Source organism: Petaurus breviceps, unplaced genomic scaffold (assembly GCF_028583685.1).
Source record: "Petaurus breviceps papuanus isolate PSGF00001 unplaced genomic scaffold, PetGlider_PUasm1.0 178, whole genome shotgun sequence".
Classification (NCBI taxonomy): domain Eukaryota; kingdom Metazoa; phylum Chordata; class Mammalia; order Diprotodontia; family Petauridae; genus Petaurus; species Petaurus breviceps.
In genome coordinates, this window is record NW_027185777.1 from 582,667 (window position 1) to 601,765 (window position 19,099).

Genomic DNA, 19,099 nt, shown 5'->3' on the forward strand with positions numbered 1-19,099 from the left:
CTACTACTACTACTACTACTACTACTACTACTACTACTACTACTACTGCTACTACTACTACTACTTCTACTTCTACTACTACTATTACCACTACCACTATCATTACTACTAGTTCTTCCTCCTCCTTCTTTTTCTCCCCTCACTCACCCCCTTTCTCCCCCTACCCCCTTTTTTTCTCTGTCTCTCATCTGCCATATCCTCAGCCCTATGTAAGATGCTAGTGTAAAAAAAGTTCTTGCCCTCCAGAAGTTTATAATCTAGCTTCAGGGTGTACCTTTAGGAAATGTACTCATATGAAACAGGAAACAATTGAGTGTTAAAAACTGTCTAAATGACTTTCCCCTCCAAGTAGTTATAGTAAGTGTTAAGCAGTCCTGTTTTCAGCTGAAGGGATGGTGATTTTTCACAGGATGGTGACAAACTTGTCACCATATTCACCAAGGAAAGAAGAAAAAATGAGCTTGGTAGCCACACAGAAGCATTTAGCTCAGTGCCTGGCACATAGTAGGTGGTTAATAAATGTTTATTGGTTGATTGATAGAATCCTAGAACCTAGAATGCTGGAGAAAGGAGGAAACCTATGGGATTATTGTAAGGAGTGTGCTTTGTACACAGAAGTGTATAAATGACAGCTGTTATTCTATTTGTTGTGAAAATAATTTGAGAAAAAAAAATAGCTCTTGTCTTTCTGCCAACAGCCTGTCTTTCAACATTGCTATTGTCCTGGTGATGTGAGAACATTAATGTCTCAGAAGGCTCTTGGTTCTCTGAGCATAGATCTACACACTCCATCTCCTCCTCTGGCCCTTTTCATTGGCTGGCTCTCATGCTTGGAATGTATTCTCCCTCCAGGCTTCCTTGGCTTCCTTCCAGTCTCACCTCATAATCTACTTTTTTTGGGGGGGGCTTTTTGGAGGGCAATTGGGGTTAAGTGACTTGCCCAAAGTCACATGGCTAGTAAGTGTGTCAAGGGTCTGAGGCCGGATTTGAACTCAGGTCCTCCTGACTCCAGGGCCAGTGCTCTATTCACTGCCCCACCTAACCACCCCCATACTCCACTTTCTACAAGAATCTTCCTTTATGTTAGCACTGTCCCTCAGAAATTTCCTCCCGTTTTCCCAGTCTGTATCTTGGATGCAAATTGTTGTTTCCCCCTCATTAGAATGTAAGCTCCTTGAGGGCAGGGACTGCCGTTTGCCTTTCTTTGTATTCTGGTCACTTAGTACAGTACCTAAAACGTGGTAAGCACTTGATAAATGCTCACTGATTTGACAGGTCTGTGACCAGCAGCCAGAAATCTTGAGAGATGAGTATTTCCAGCTTTGGTAATACCTTCTGAGTCTGAGGGTTGGTCCTGGGTCAGTACTGGCTACTCAGAAGCAAAGGATTCCTTCAATGACAACACTTCTTAGAGGAATGACTACCAACAAAATTATCCATCACTCCGAACTGCTGCTAACTAGATGGGGGTGGGGTTTTTTTGGGGGGTGGGGGGCAGTGACAGAAGAGGAACCAACATACATGACAGCAAGTATTTAAAGGACTGTTTGGTGTGTTCTGCTTGACCTGGAGGGCAGAGAACTCAGAGGAATGGGTAGAAGCTCCAAATCAGGGTTTGTGTCAATTTAACTCTTAAAGGGCTCTGTAGCCATGAGACTGATCCTGGCCACAATTCCAGGCACAGAGTACGGCATTCTCTGTAGGAGCTGGGTGCTCTACTCTACCCCAAGGGATGCTTGGGGGAAGGTTGCAAAGCTCTCTATGATTCTCAGAGAATGGCTGCTTCTCTCTTTCACCACCCATTTCTGCAGGTGACAGCTGCTAGTCTCATTAACATCTAATGGGTGTGGTCAGCATGGATTGATCCAATCAGAATCACAGCTCTTAAACACTTACCTACCGGGAAACCACAACTTCCTTCCTGGATTTGCTCTGTTTCATTGAACCCTGATCCTACAAAACTGATAAAATGGGAAGCCAACCACACTCAGCATGACTCACTGCGTGCAGTGTTAAATATTCATAATTGAAACAGGGAGCATTTGACTCTGTGCCCCAGCTTCCCTTAGAGAAAGGCAGTCCTTAATTAGGCATGCCCCAAATCTTAGAGTTTAGGAAAGGTCACATTCTGGGTGCCTTCTCCTCTGCCCACAGAGAAAACCCCATAGCACCTACATCTTTTGCTACCCAATGTCCATCATTTCTTCTCCTGATTGCTTCCTTGGCAGGAAAGTCTGACATCTCCCTCCTATCTTCAGCCACTACTTAGCCACAGCAGGAGAAGACCGTTGTTGGAGGGCAAGGAAAGGGCTATGGACTGGACGGGAGCTGTCCAAAAGTGGCTTGGGATGGCCCTTCTCAGGTTTACTTTAGAGAGGATTTTTGTTGTAGTTCAATTTGGATGAGATTGCCTCAGAAATATCTTCCAACTCCAAAATCCTTTGATTCTATGAAATTTAAAGTTTTTCTAAGATACAGCTCCTGCTCTCATAAAGCTTACAGCCTAACTGGGGAAACAGGACACATAACACATAAATAAGAGAACAAAGTTTGAACAGTTTCAAATTTATTGGTGTCCATAACAGTGTTGGCTCTGTGAAAGCAACACTGAGTTGGCCAAGCTTTTATTTCTATCCAATACTTCCTCCTAGAAGAACAATTTCACCCAAATACCAAGTTTATCCTGTTTTCTCTTTCATGCTTCAAAACAAAGACACCAGAAATGTAAAGCCATTTCTATCCCCTGAAACAACAGCAATAAAACTGCACTGGGTTGTTTTGTTGTTTTTTTTTTTAAGTTGGTCAGTACTTCAAAAAATACTCCAAAATTCCATTCTTAGAGGTACATCTAAGTTTGTCTCCACATCTAAACTTGCCTACTGAGTATTCTTTAGAGTGTCTTAGCAGAAAGATGAATTTGGAGTGAGAAGACCTAGGCTAAGCAGTTTGGATTTTGGGGGGTAGTCAGTAGGGATCCCACAAATTTTGAGCAGAGATGCAAAACAGTTAGGCTTTGATAGTTTAGAAAGAGATCAGCCCTAGATCTCTTGAGTATAGCTGTGTTTATCCTTCATAGCTCAAGTCAGATCCAGCAAGCTGAGAGGTCAATATAAATATCCCCTTTGTATGTTCCCCTATGCAAAAGAAAATGTCCTTTGAAAATCAACATGAAAATATTTCACTCTTGTTTGCATATTTAAAAATTAAACTTGTGTTCTCTTTGCTCACAGGGGTCTAAAGGTCTAGGACCAGGATTGAATTCAAAGCCTTCTAACAAATCTAAATAAAATATCCTTCCCCTTGACAAGAGGTATAGCCTATGAGTTCCATACCCAGGAGTAATTCAAAGTTGTTTACAGAGTCCGAATCCCCAGATAATACAGATGAAATTATGGTTCTATGGTTACATGAAAACCTTTCATATTTGTCTGCAATATGGAAACTGGCATGAATGGATGTATTTTGTTCACAAACAGAGGTCGCACTGTTTGATGCATGGAGGTCACAGGTATGGCAGATACAACTGTGCTTTAGAGTTGCCGTTTCAATTTAATTCCATAAACATTTATCAAGGGCTCCCTAGGTATAAGACTACTAGGTCCTGGGGGCACAAAGGCACATTTGGAATTGGTTTGGGGAGAGTCCCATTTATTTCAACCTAGCAAATCCTAGGACTTGGTTAATCCCTACCTCATTTTACCCATGAGGAAACAGAGAACCAGAGACATCATTATCTTGGGCTTGTCTCTTCTTCCTGGGCTCCTGTTAACTCTGTAAAATTAGGGGATTGGACTAGATCATCTCTTCACTTCCTCTCCTCTTAGATTCCTTAGCTCCCAATGCCCAACTCAGGTGCCATCGCCCAAAGGAAGCCTTTCCTGATCCCCCTAGTTAGTGTGGTTCCCTGATTTTTTTCTTGTAATTATTTGTGTAGTGGCTGCTAGGTGCCACAATGGTTTAGGTGTCTGCCCTGGAGTCAGGAGCACTAGAGTTGAAATCCAACCTCAGACACTAACTGTGTGACCTTGGGCAAGTTACTGAACTCTGTTCGCCTCAGTTTCCTCATCAGTAAAATGAACTGGAGAAGGAAATGCCAAACCACTCCAGCATTTCTACTGAGAAAACCCCAGAATGGGATCACAGTCAGATATGACTGAAATGCCTGAACAACAACTAAAATTGCTTTATATTTCCCAGAACCAAGTTTCTAGTCACTTCCTAGGCTCCTCCACGCCTCATACCCCTTCCTAGCTTCCCTTTAAATGTTTTTTGTCTGCCTGTTGGGATGTAAATTCCTTAAGGTCACAAACTCCCTTGCTTGTATCTGTATCTCAAACATATAGCCAGGTGCCTGGCACTAATGACAAGCACTTAAATGCATCATTTATCTATTACAGATTCCCTGATTTACTTGCTATTTTTAAAGTTAATTATTTTTTAAATCCACAAGCATTTGTTCTCTCTCCTTCCTTAAAAACAAGAAGAAGAACCCTGAAACAAGTAGGCATAGTCAGTTGATCATGTCCAAAAAGAAGTTTCCATCTACCTTGAGTCCATTGACTCTGCCTCAGGACATAAAGTGATATCTTTTTATTCCTCTGGTATCATTGTGACTCATTCTTTGATTCTGTTTCAGGAAGAAGAAAAGTCCACCTCTATTTCACTGGGACCCTCCCAAGCACCTGCCCCATGGTCTTCCCTCACACCTGCACCTTTCTTCCCAACCACTTTGAGTCACCCAATACCGATTAGTAATGGCTTAAGTTTCAAAGCTTTTTCCTCCTAAATCATCTCATTAGGGGGGGAAAAAAACCTCCCACCCAGTTTCCTAGGAGCAGACAGCTGGGTATAGGGGAAAACAGGAGGGGGGAAGTAATTCTTTTTTTCTGATGCCTTTCTCTCTCTCTGACTCCCCTAAGTTCTCATGAGCCTGTCAGCCACTTAATAACCACTGGGAAATGAGCTAGAGAGGCTGCTCAGTGGCTGGTTGCACCCAGGACAATAGACCCTAATTGGTTCCATTATAGATAGTTTCAGCAGAAAGACCTGGCAATGAATGAACATGAATATGAATGGACCGATGCTATCCTTTCACCACTTAGAGGTGGTCCTTTTTAGAAAAAGATGGATGGAAAGTTCAAATGAAGGAAACTTGAACAGGCTGGACAGTTCTGAGGCCAAAAAGGATATGACTTTAGGGCTGCCCCATTATAGACTTTGTTAATTCCAGATACCTTATATGTTACAGCCAATCAAAGAGTCATTTCCTTTACCGCAAGCAGGTAAAAGTCTATCCAGAAAAAATAAGGAAGAATGCCGATTATATTTATTTTTCTATTGACACCAGCTATATCTCCATTCCCCTACCCCACCTCCAACACACACACACACACACACACACACACACACACACACAGCAAATTAGTTTAAGGAAATACACAAAACAAAAGCAATCTTAGGTGTGCTCAATTTACTCTTTGGAGTTTGTGTGTTGTTTTATTTGTTGCTTGTAGCAATATTTTTTTGATTTTGGGAGAGAAAACTTGAAAGATGGTATTAGTATTATCTTCAAAATAATGGTTCCCTACCAATTCTATAATTGGCATAATTTGCTACCAGTTTGATAATTGTTCAGCTCTTCCTGATTGGGGAAGAGAGGGTGGAATAAACAAAGATGTCATTAGCCATTGCAATCTATAACTAATAATTAAAAAAAAACATTTCAGCCAATAGTTTTAGCTTCTTACAAAATATTTTACCAGAGCTACAAAAACCACAGCAAGAAGACTGGTTGGAGTTTTCATACCCTTGCCCTGCCTTTACTTTCTGATGTTTTTACGATACATAAAAATAGTCAATAAATGTGCAGGCAGCCAGGGTGAGGATGAGAACCACAAGATAGCACTATGCTCTGGAATAATCAAGAGTTGGCAATTGCGGCCCTAACTTGGACTATAGTCATGACTTAAGATAATAAACTTAAAGAATGTAAGAGCTGGGAGTGACCCCAAAGATGAAGCATCTTAATCAGAGTCATAACTAGGAGGGGATGACAAGTACTTTATCCAGGAAGCTATCATTTAGAGGGAGCCACAATGTAAAAGACTGCATAATTTTAAAATTTGTTACATTTTGGACAGCACCTCTCTTTCAGCAACTTAGAAATAACTGGGCTTTACCACTTGGTTAGCAAGAATAATTCATCTTGAAACTACCAGATGGTGCCCTTTCCATAACCCTTATTTCCATCCCAATGGCCACATACCAGGTGAGCGTCTCCCTGTAACCACCCTCTTCCCAATGCTCACCCATATAAACCTCCCAGCAGCCTCTTGGTGTCTCAAAGGGGTCTCTTTCTGCCGTCTGACTTTGTCTTGTAGTATTTCCACATGTTAGTTACGAAGTTGATTTAAAGGCACATTTTGGCTGCAAACTTTGAATGACAAAATTTTTACCTATAGGTCTGCTTCTACTCTAAATCATTTATCTTGCAGATAGGGAAATACAGACCCACAGAGATTAAATGGCCTTCTCAAGGTCACACTATCACAGAGGCAATAAGGGAAGTGCATGCTTTCAAATCTCATGTTGAAGAAGGGGAGGCACTTCCCCTGAGCACTATTGAGCTATCAGGGCCATTGTGCAGAAGCCTGAAGCCCCAACCCTATCTACAATGTGAATAGTCTCCCCAAATATGTAGGGTTCTACACTTTGAGGTTCCTTGGATCCCCAGCGTGCCATGTCTGGAGTCAGGAAGACTCATCTTCCTGAGTTCAAATCTGACCTCAAACACTGACCCTGGGCAAGTCACTTAACCCTGTTTACCTTAGTTTCCTCATCTGTAAAATGAGCTGAAGAAGGAAATGGCAAACCACTGCAGTGTTCTGCACTGTACTACTGTTTTCAATGTAATTGGCAATATAACTTACCACTTAGCCTTTGTAACTTTATTTCATTGAGGTTTTTTGTTTTTGTTTGTATGTGAGGGGCATTTTAAAATGCTTCAAAGCAAGAGGGCTTGCCCAGCTATTCCTGGGTACATCTTCAAAAACTCCAGCATTTTGTAATACTATCAGACCTATGGAAATAGGAGCCATTCTTCTGGTTTCCTTACCCGATGGTGCCATCTGCCAACCAGCCTGTGGTGCATGTGGCAAAGGAACATTCCAGTACTGCTCGCCGTAGCTCTGCTGCTGTAGCGAGGTGAGCGCCAGAGGCCACACAGGACGCCCGAGCCACAGACAGATCCAGGCCCTGAGAGCCATTCCAGGATTCCAGCACAAAGAGTTTACCTGCGGGAGAACACACAGACACAAGCAAATCCGTCAGTTTGAGGAAGAGGAACACCTGTCTGGGTCTATTCCTCAAGGGCCAGGCACCTGGCAGGCCATCCTATGCCCCAAGGTCTGCCCATTCTAGAACAGCACTTTTTAACCTTTTTTTTTTTGGTGCCCTGGGCCTTTGGCAGACTGGCAAAGCCTAGGGACCCCTTTGAAGAAAAATATTTTTAAATTCATAAAATAAGATACATAGGATTACAAAGGAAATGAATTATATGTATACATAATTTTTTTAAAAGTTCCTGGATCTCAAGTTCAGACTCCTAATTCTAAAGGACCCCAAAGCCCTTTAACCAGATCATTCCCATGTCATGCATCATTTCATCACATCACAGTATCCTATCCTAGATTTAGCCCTTTATCTACTTACATGTAGAAAAATATTTATAGCAGCGCTTTTTGTGGTGGCCAAGATTGGAAATTGAAGGGATGCCCATCCATTGGGGAATGGCTGAACAAGTTGTGGTATATGAATGTAATGGAATACTATTGTGCTATAAGAAATGATGAGCAGGAAGATTTCAGAAACACCTGGAGAGACTTACATGAACTGATGCTGAGTGAAGTAAGCAGAACCAGGAGAATACTATATACATCAACAGCAATTGTATGATGATTAACTATGATAGACTTAGCTTTTCTCAGCAATAAATGATCCAAGACAATTTCAAAAGACTCATGATGGAAAATGCTGTCCACATCCAGAGAAAGAACTATGGAGTCTGAATTCAGATCAAAGCAGACTATTTGTTCTTTTTTTGTTGTTGTTTTCTTTCTCATGGTTTCCCCATTTTGTTCTGATTTTTTCTTTCGCAACATGACTAATGTGAAAATGTTTAATATGATTGTATATGTATAACCTACATCAGGTTGACTGCTGTCTTGGGGAAAGAGGAGGGAAGAGAGAGAGGGGAAAAAATGTGGAACTCAAAATTTTACAGAAATGAATGTTGAAAACTATCTTTACATGTAATTGGAAAAAAATACTATTAAAGGAGAAAAAAATAATCATCCAGTACAGATGAGGAAACTGAAGCAAACAGAGGTGAAGTGACTTGTCCAGCTAGTAAGTGTCTGAGGCTGGATTTGAACTCAGGTCTTCTTAACTCCAGCTGGTGGACATTTCAAATCCATCTTAGAAATGAATGATGGGGGTGGAGGGAAGAGAGAGAGAGAGAGAGAAGGGGGAGGGGGAGAGAGAGAGAGAGAGAGAAGGATCAGAGGGCAAGGGGAAGGTGGAGAATAGTTTGCTGATTCCTAATCTAAAGATTCAAACTGTTTTACTTACCTCCCAAGGTTGTTGTGAGAATCAAATGATATAATTGTAAAGTGCTTAGAACAGTACCTGGCACATAGTAAGTGCTATATAAATGTTAGCCATCATCATCCTCACCACCACCATCATCATCTCATTTGAGCTTTTCTACAACCCTAGGAGATGGGTGTAATTATTATCCCAATTATGCAGATGAGGAAATGGAGACACAGAGAGGTTACATGCTAGCCCAGGATCACACAGCTAGTAAATATTAGCAGTGGGATATAAACCCAACTCCTTCCAACTTTAGATTTAGACTCCTTTCCGCATTATGCTGCACCACCTCTAAAGCTCTTTTACTAGGTAAAACCAGTCCCCTGAGGACTTTTGCTAGATCATACTTTCTTAGTCTAAATTTGGTTATTGTATATTTTGGTAAACACAAAAAATATTTTTAATTTAAAAAACTATATAAATGTTGATTTTGGGTTGTGTAAATTGGCAAAATTTACCCAGTGATTCAGGGCAACCTGTTTCCTTCTGGGGCTTTTAAACACATGGCTGTGTTCCATATCTGCTAGTCAGTCCCCACCCCCTCCCCTGCACCCCACCTGTAACAAGGAAGATAAAATGTCCTCTAATCTCGGATGGAGTTAACTAAAAAGGCTTTGGGAATTGGCCAAAAGAAATGACAATTCCTCCCCTGGTTATGTTAGGCAGGATCTAAAACTTGAATTCAGAAAGACAGCTTTGAAAAAATGTTCTAAATCATTTCAAAGAAAACTTTGAAAAATGTTCTAAGTCAACTTAGAACTCAGTCAGTCAAACTCTCCAGAGAGCCCTTACTGAATATATAAATACAAATATTTCTCTGTAGTCATATATAGACATATTTTCCTTTCTCTCTCTCTCTCTCTCTCTCTCTCTCTCTCTCTCTCTCTCTCTCTCTCTCTCTCTCTCTCTCTCTCTCTCCTGATACTACCAATTTTTTTCTCCCCTAAGACTTTAAAGACAACTGAAATAGCCCTAAAATTAGAATTCATCTTTTCTATGGTCCAGCTTCTGGCCAAATGATGAAGTCAGTCCCTAAATGGAGCTTGTGTCGGTTAAGCTGGGGTTTGGATTGAGTGGTTTGTGGGTAAATAAAGATGACCTATAATACTGTTTTTGCCCTATTCAAACTTAAAAAATACCACCTTCCCCTCTCTCTCTTCTTTCCTTGGTCTTTCTGTTTTATTTCAGGGTTGGGTTGGTTTAGTTTCTGTTTGGAGACGTTTGCTACTATCCTCATGCCACGATTCCAATTTTTCACTTCAAGAAGAAATTTGGACCATAAATACTTTGTTCATATAACACATTAGTGCCATTTCTGAAATTGGCTTAATTTGAGCATACATACACACATACATGTATGTATGTGTGTATATACACACACATGTATGTGTATATATATACACACATACATGGCAAGAATATCACGAAATGTGTACCTAGGAAAGCAACATGTTGGACACAGCTTTCAGAAATCCTGTGGCAAAGGTGTCTCTGCTGAAATCTTCCCAGAAGGGCAACTGGAATTTCTCATTCCCTGCCTGGAGTCTGATAAGATGCTGAGAAACCTGGGCCAGCAGCCTCTCTCCTTCCTATTCCCAGAAGCCAGCTCACTTTTGGTCAACTCTTGACCTGAACCTTTGTCAGACTCAAAGGTTTGTCTCCAAACCTCCTGACCATGTCAGCCTAATGTACTCCAGAGTGAGGCAAAACTCCTAAATCGGTATTTTAATCAAACCATCCTCCTTGGTAGATGTTCCCCTTTTTGTATCTCCCTCCCCCAAGTGCTTTTATCTAGGTTGCATATTGGAGAGATCACTAGGCCTAGATCTATCCTGAAGACTTGAGTTCAAATCCAGATTCAGACACTTGCAGATAGTGTGACCCTAAGCAAGTCACTATACCTCTGTCTGTCGCAAATGTAAAATGGGAATAATGCCCCCTACAGCACAGGGTTGTTGTCAGGATCAAATGAGATCGTATTTGTTAGATGCCCAGTATAGGGCTGGTGAGAGAATAGGTACCTAATAATTGCTTGTCCCCTTCTCTCTTTCCTTCACTCTGTTCTAGTGGGCAGCTCCTTCAAAGAGAGTAGTGAATGCTGCCATGATCTACCCGGGGAAAAAGTAGTTTAGAGAATCAGAGAATTTTTAGCTCAGGACACAGATTCATCACACGCAGATTCTTGGACAGGACCTGGGTTTTAATTGCTATAGGGAAGTTGTCATGAGGAGAGTGATCTCCCTCCAACTGCTCTATACTTCACAGTTTCTGAGAATTACCTGGGATATGGACGGGTTAAGTGACTCCTCCAGGGTCACATAGCTAGTACATCCCAGGTAGGATGTGAACCAAGCTCTTAATGAATTCATGGCTGGCTTTCTGCTACATTGCTGCCTGTTATGTACATACACATGTATTCGTGTGCTTGCATGTAACCCTCCTTGTGAAGCAGAGGAGTTCCAGAATGTGCCACAACAGATATCATAGAAAACAACAACACAAAACTACAGCAGCTGTGCACATGCACAGGTATGTATGTATGGGAATATGTGTATGTGTTACCAATTTGCATTGGTGAATGGTGTTTCCACACTGGGATTTCTCTATTCTGATAAAATCACTTGTCTACATCCCATCCTCCCCAAAGAAAATCTTGTGTGTGTGTTTATGCAACAAATTTAAAAATCAGACTGTTTGAAAAAAAAATAAGAATTCTGGGCCTTGGAATCCTTATCATCATTCCCAAATCAAAATTATGTGTAACAAGGAAACAAAAGCTTCTGAAACACACAAATTCAAGAAGTTTCAAGTCAAGGATATGGGTTGGACTTGGCCAAGGGCTGATTGGGTGAGCTTGACACACCCTGGCTGGGATGCTTTGGGGTGTACCTACTTGATGTGTTCCCTCCTGCCCCAAAGTCCTCTGGAGCCCAGTACTCCTCTTACCATAGGAAGGCAAGACATCTCGACTCCTGTTGGATTTCCTCTGCTTGGCTTGCTTTATAGACTTCCGAGGCACTGGGATCCAGACTTTCATCCCCATCAGTCTTCTTCAGGGATTCATAAAGCAAAGTGGTAATCCAACAGGAAAAAAAGTAATACTGCCTCAAATTCATCAAAAGGATGCAAAGGGCTATGTGGGCCAAGGCCTAGCTAAAATCCTCAGCCATGAACACATTGCTTCCACAGGGTCCAAAGTGAGATGAGGCAAGGCCTGAAGCTGGGAGATCCACTTAGGAAAATGCCTTTGTGAAACCATCCCAGGCTTCCTCTGCTCCCTCCATGTGGATGTGTGTGCTGTGTCTCTGGTTTCACATCTATTTTCCTTTGTATCAAATCCTTTTCTTCGGACAAGGGTTAACCTTTTTTGTATCATGGACCCTTCCGACATTCTGATGAAGTCCTTCTCAGAATAATGTTTTTAAATGAATAAAATGAAATACAAAGGAAATCAATTATATTGAGATAGGTATAAAAGTATTTTTTAAACAAAACTCACTGACTTCCTGAAGTCTATCAAGGGACTTCAGGTTAAGAACTTTTGCCTTAGGTATTTAGAGCATTAATGAATCAGTGGATAAATAGAAATGATTGATTTTTACCTTTATTGCATGTTTAAAAGAATAAAGACTTCAAAAACTGTGAATAGGATTCGGGAAACTTGGAACCCCACAAAAGTCAACGTGTACATCAAACTATAAATATCATGGAGTGATTGGGGCTTTGTTCCAAGGGACAAAAATGGGGGAAGGCAGACTTCCTACCTAGGGAGAGAAGGACATGATTCTTCCCCTCACTGTACCTTGCTTCTCTGTCCCCCAGGCAGCAGGGCCTAAGCCCCTCCAGGGTCCTATCACCACGGGATCCCCTTCTTATACAAAAATATAAAGTTGGAAGGGGCCTTAAAAGTCATGTAGCCCAACCCTCTCATTTTATAGATGAGGTAACAGAGTCCCAAAAAGGCCGAGGGTCTTGTCCAAGGTCACAGAGGTAACAAGTGGCAGAAATGAGATTCAGACTCCAGGATAAGGAGGCAGATTTGATAGTGGAGTCACGGCACATGTGTGTATCATGAGGCTGGTACGGTTCAGTCCTCGGACTTGACTACCCAGATCTGCTTCATTATAGAGCCCAAGGGATATTTACAATTTACAAGAAAAGAAGGAAATTGGTCTCAGCCTGGGGGTAATTTTGGTATACAAAATGGAAGATTCAATGGCTAAAGCCTGGACCCTCCATTTCAGGCCCACGATTTTGCCACAAACTTAGAGAAGCTGTGAAATTATTCATGTCTTACTTTTCCCTTTCAGTAGAGAAACAAATTGTTCTCTCTTTCAAGAGAACTAAATGAGAGATAAGGACTTCATATTTATTAAGTGTCTTTAGATTCCAGGATGAAAAGGCCCTCCAGAAATGAGAAATTAGTGTTGCTTCCCCAGCCTTCTGCCCACATACCTTCCTTTCTCAAGCAAGATGAATGCTATTATCACAATCTTGGAAAATTAAGGATTTGGTCCTGCAGGAACAAAAAACATCCATAACTTGTATATAAAAAAAATGAGGAAGATATTTTACTTGGGCAGATGTTCAAAAACATGGAGTTCATAGGGGTGTCAGGATTCATAGAACCCAAGCCTCTTGCCTCAGGAAGGAGGAAGTTAGATGCTATGTGTCACCCAGCAGTATCTTTCCAAAGCCATTTGCCAACCTGTTGGCACCTGATCCCCAAGGGGCCAAACCCTATGAATGGAGATCTCAATGCCATTGTTAAGAGTTTTGGACAGAAACCAGGAAGACATCACTTTATTTAAGACATGGCTCTTGTTAGTGCTGAGAATCCTTTACTAGTACTAACTTGAAATTTTTACGTGGTACAAATCTACCCCAAATCAAAGCCTTGGTTTTCCATTGTTAGGAGTGTCGATTTTATCAGTTGCATATGTGTGTACACGTGTGTATGTGTGCTTACAAATGGACTTCGTTGAGGTCAGGAGGCAGACTTGCTTGAGGAAATTCTCTGGACTCTATCTCTCAGAAATCTGTGTGTGAGTTCCTTGGTGTGGGGACATCACCCAGCCTTGGATTCTAACTCATTAGCATTCTAACCTGCTTCCCAAATGCAGGGTTAAAAAAAATGAAAATCTCACAGGGTTTAGACTCAATGTCTACCCCACCCTCACCCCTTCTCACCCCCATGTCATCACTTGTTTTCCTGATTTTCTTCTAGGACCTAACACTGTGCCTTAGGGAACATTTAGTCAAAATATTTAGAATGAAGCATTGTCACAACTTTATCTGGTCATGAGTGTGGGTGAGTGGGAGAAATGCAATTTAAACATTTCATACCACAATGTAGTCTTGTACTAGGTGGATACATGTACGTAGTGGATTGGAGCTGTGGAGACTTGAGTTCAAATACAGCCTCAGACACTCAATAGCTGTGTAACCCTGGGCCAGTCACTTAACCTTTTTCAGCCTCAGTTTCCTTATCTGTAAAATGAAGGGGTTGGTCTTCATGGCCTTTAAGGTCCTTTCTAGCACTAAGGCCATGATCTTATGATCCTTTGTGGAATATCTATCTAACTTTGGCTGGTGGAAGGTTTTGTGGCTAACTTTATGTCAGAAGCCAACAACGACCTGACCCTCTTGTCTCCTCCTACTGACCAGAGCAAATTCTCTATTCTAACCAGGCTAACTTCCTTGCCATCTAAACCCATACACAACATGCTCATTGCCCACTTTGCCTCTTCACTCAGTGCTGTTCTTTCCACAGGGAATGTTCATCCTTATCCTCTTTACAAATCAAAATCCCACCCAAACTTCAAGGGCTGACTCAGAGCCTTGTGGTAGAGGGGCTTGCCTTTGGGTATTTTCAGAGCGGCGGTATATTTTAATTTGGGGGTGATGGGAGCACAGACCCTTCTTGTATTTCCTTGTGTTTCCCTTAGTTGGAGGGGAGAGGGTAGATACTTAGTGATTAAGTAGGAATGTGGGGTTGAAACACCCCAAAGCCACCATGCAATCAGGGGCCTTTTTGATTGGCTGATGGTGAGCCTTGGACTTCAGAAGGCCACCCATATGATTGAAGCCCAAGATGGTGGAAGATGGAGGCTATTTTGCAAAAGAAGACTCCATTGTCCTCCGAGATCATGAGCGAGCTATGTACCTGGCCAAAAGTATGTTGAGAAGGTTCCCTAGGCCTGAGTTTTAAACATTAAGTTAAAAAGATTAGGAACCATCAAGCCTGAGACAGGGAACCTTTCTTTTAAATATTATGAATGTATATATCCTCTGTGATTACATCAATGTGGTTAATTCCTGGTATGGAGACTCTCACCACAGATACAGATCTGCAACTAAGCATCTTGGAGCCTTGCCTGGGACATTGGATGACTTGTTAATAGTCACACAGCTACTATGTGTCAAAAGGAGGACCTGAAGTCATGTCTTTATGACTCCAAGGAGCACTGGACCTGGAATCAGATTGTAGGTCAGTCAATAAGCATTTATTAAATGCCTACTATATGCCAAACACTGAACTAAGCAAGTTCCGGGGATTGAAAGAAAGGCCAAAGATGATTCTTGCCTTTGAAGAGCTCACTGTTTAATGGAATGAAGACTTAAATACCATATGCTTAAGTACTTATTAGTACTTAAATATTACTAATACTTAAATTCCTGCTAGCTGTGAGGCCCTGGACAGTTAATGTCTCTGAGCTTGTTTCCTCAATTTGGGTTTGATGACATTTCCTCCACAGGGTTGGTGTCGGGATCAAATCAAATAATGTTCTGTATAAATATTTTGCCAACCTTGAAGTCCTATAAATATGTGAGTTATTATTTATTATTATCATTATAAAGAAGAGTATCAGGACAACTCTAGGACAAGAGCGCATTGCACATAGTAGGCCCTTAATAAATGTTGAATTGAATTGAATTTAAACTTAAATTGAGTTGAATTGAAATCTTAAAATTATAGGACTATAGGAAAAATAAGATTATAGAAAGCCAAAAGATTATATCATAATGGTTTTAGAATTAGAAGTCACCTTAGAAGCCATTAAGTCCAACCTCCTTGTTTTATAGTGAGGTGAAATGACTTGCCCCAAGTCACACAGCTATTAAATGATGGAGGCAGGTTTTGACCTCAGGGCTTCCGGATGACAAAACCAAAGGATTTTGCATTAGATTACCTAATAGTCTCTTAATGAACAATGAAGGGGGGTACTGTTATTTATTATCCCCCATGGACAGTTGAGGAAACTGAGGCAAACAAAAGGTAAGTGACTTGCCCAAGGCCCATTCGCAAAGTCTTTTTAGTCTGATGTATGGCCTGCCAAAGTTTGTGCTCCACCACAAACAGCCCCTCGGATATCTGGACCTGGATGTCCCATCGGCATCTCCAGCTCCTCTTGTTCAAAGCAGAGCTCACTATCTTTCTGCTCAAATCTACACCTTGACCAAACTTCTTTACTACTGTCCTACCAGGCCCGCAAGTTCATAGCCTTAGAGTTCTCCTTGGTTCCCCACTCTCCTTCATCCCTCATATTCAATCATTGCCAAATCTTGTCATTTCTACCTGTGTGTCTTTCATATTTGTGTTTGTAGGCATGATACCACCTTACTTCAAAACCTTATCACCTTTCCCCTGGATTATTACAATAGTCCTCTTATTGGACTCCTTTTCTCAGATTTCTCTTCACTCCAACTCATCCTTCAAACAGCTGACAAAGTGATTTTCCCAAGGTGCAGATCTGACCATGTCACTCGCCTGCTCAACAAATTCCAATGGTTCCCTATTACTTTCTAGAATCACATATAGACTCCTCTATTTGGCATTTAAAGCTCGTCACAACTAGACCCCGTCTAACCTTTTCATATATTATTTCCCTTCGTGCACACTATGGCCCAGTCAAACTGGCTTTATTGTTCCTCACAGCACACTCAACCTCCCTCTACATGTCTGAATTTACTTATGCCTTTACTCTTCCCCCTTTACCTCTGCTACTTAGACTCCCTAGTTTCCTTCAGGACTCTGCTCAAACACCTCCTTCTTCAACTAAATACCCCCGCTACCAACACAGGTTTCTCCTCTCCACATCCCCTTATATCTATTTTGTTTCTAAGTAGAGATCAACACCTCCAATTAAATTGCAAGCCTCCTGAGGGCAGGCACTGCTTTACTTTAGACTGTCTAACCCCAGCACCGGCACATAGTAAGTGCTTAATAAATATGTGCTGATTGACTAATTGGTTGGTTGCGTATTTAAGGTTGTCTCTCTGCCTCATCAGGCAGGTGGAGGAAACTTTGGTAGAGACCGTAAAGCAGCAAAATCAAACCCCAGCATTTGGTTAACAGCATTGTTTCCCCTTCTGTTCATATCATCAAGTGAGGGAAGGCTGTTGCAAATCATGGCATCAGAGTCCTGAGGTCATGGAACAGGGCACAGACAATGATACTGGTAAGTGAGGGCTTATGCTTTGGGGAACTACATTACAATTGCCTCACCTGAAAAAAAAAAAGTGATCAAAGGAACAGTAAAATGACAAAGAAGTAGGAGTTGTTTCTGAGCTCATCTGCTGGGTCTCTGATTCTCAATGGATTTATAATCACTTCCTTCTAGCTATCTGAAAGGAACAGCTGCTTTCAAAATAACTTGTCTGGAAGAGTCAATACTTGTTGTTCATCCTTCATTTTCAAAAACGACCAGTGACTTTGTGTGACGTCTTAACTGTCATACAAATTGGATTTAAGCGAGGCAGAGTTGCGCAAAGTCATCAGCCTCACTCTCTCTTCCACAGTCATCAAAATCTAGTGGCTGGACAAAAGTCAAGGAGACTGGTGATGTCCCAGGTTGCAGTGGATGACCTTGGCTTCTTAGATGTTTGACCAAGCTCCAAGTGCCACACAGTGCCTGCTTCTGCCACCTTCATGCAGTAATATGATTGGTATGGCACTGAATTAGTGCATTATTTAGGTACTATTGTCATTTTTATTATATTGGTATGGTCCAACCATGAACAATTAATCTTTCTAATTACTTAAGTCTGTCTTTACTGCCTTTTTATTAAAATAAGGAAATAAACATTTTACTACTCACAAAAACCCCAGTACTTTTCTCTCAATGCAAATCTGCATCTTGTTGCTCATGTGGGGACAGGAATTGAAGAAGAACACTTTTGACCATCTTGGATAAAAAGCCTTAAAATAATAACCAAAGGTAGGGTTTTTTTAAAGGTGTACTTTCTTCACAATTACTCTCCTTTTCATTGGAAAAAAAAGAGGTAGCAGGAATTATGTGTCTAGGGGAGAAGTAGGGTTATTTCTAGACCCAGTTTTCAATTTTCTTGATATTTTGTTTACAAAATGTCATTTTCTTCCATTCTCTATCCACTCTGTCTTTCCCCCTCCAATGGAAATATATGTATACACATGGTGTGTGTATGTATTATATGTGTATATAAATGAATGTGTCCATTTTCCAGTCACTTTCTGTGGTTGCCCTAACTACTAACTTATTTGTTCAGATCATGCCCAAAGAATCCTCACACTTGAAATATTGGGGGCTCTGGTCTTCTGAGTATGCTAATGTTCATGGGTATTCTGTGAGCCCTCGTGAAGAGAATGCAACCCACTGTGATTCATTCTATTTTCTTCACCCAACAGGCATTCAGAACTGGTTTCTTTGTTCCACTGGAAACCTGCATCCCGACTGAACAGCAGCATTAAAGTTTTCAGCAAAAACTCAAGTTAGTAACATTTTTTTTTTTAGTCCTTTATATGTTTTTCATGCTGCTAACACAAGGCAACATGGTTTTACTGCTGGAAAAATGAAGGTCCTGGATTTCCACATGATCCACCCACCCCTCCCTGTAACCTGCTGTGAGGGCATTTCCTTTTGACCCACAATTAAAAAATGAAAGATGTGCTAGGTCTGAAATCTTGTGAGACTCCACCTAATTCAAATTCTGAAAGAAACACATGCTTTTTGCTTTCCAAGAACAAAAAGGGTGATGGAGGTGGGGGAGGGGAAAGAAATCTCAACTGATAATATGTCCTGACATCCTATTTGTCAGAACAACTTAGCATCTGCAAAATACAATTGAACTAGAAGGATGTTGTGGCAGCCAGAAAGAAGGCAAACTAGGGAGTCAGAATGTGAAGAAGAGACCTCCCTCCCAACACTTACTATGGGAGAGAGTAAAGCCACTTGACAGGGATCAGAATTTAAAGAATTTTTAAAAAATGATTATACATGCAGATTTGTCCTGGTGTGGGCTTACATGTTTATTCAATTAAATGATAGTACGGGTGTCCCAAAAGTCTTAGTTCAGTTTTAGTCTGGGAAAGCTGGAAACTGCACAAAGATTTTTGGGACACCTTGTATAAAGCAAGTTTATTCCCCTTAGCTCAGCCCTGGGTTTTCTTTTGACTCTTACAGCTGTA

At 41.2% G+C, this 19,099-nt stretch overlaps 1 protein-coding gene across 1 annotated transcript in view; it reads right to left on the reverse strand.

The window, feature by feature from the left end:
• SUSD5 (sushi domain containing 5) overlaps nucleotides 1-19,099 on the reverse strand; it is a 102,553-nt gene that overhangs the window by 78,473 nt on the left and 4,981 nt on the right. The window contains exon 2 of the mRNA XM_069086139.1: nucleotides 7,115-7,292. Within this exon, the coding sequence (XP_068942240.1) occupies nucleotides 7,115-7,292 (178 nt within the window). The remainder of the gene's footprint in view (nucleotides 1-7,114; nucleotides 7,293-19,099) is intronic.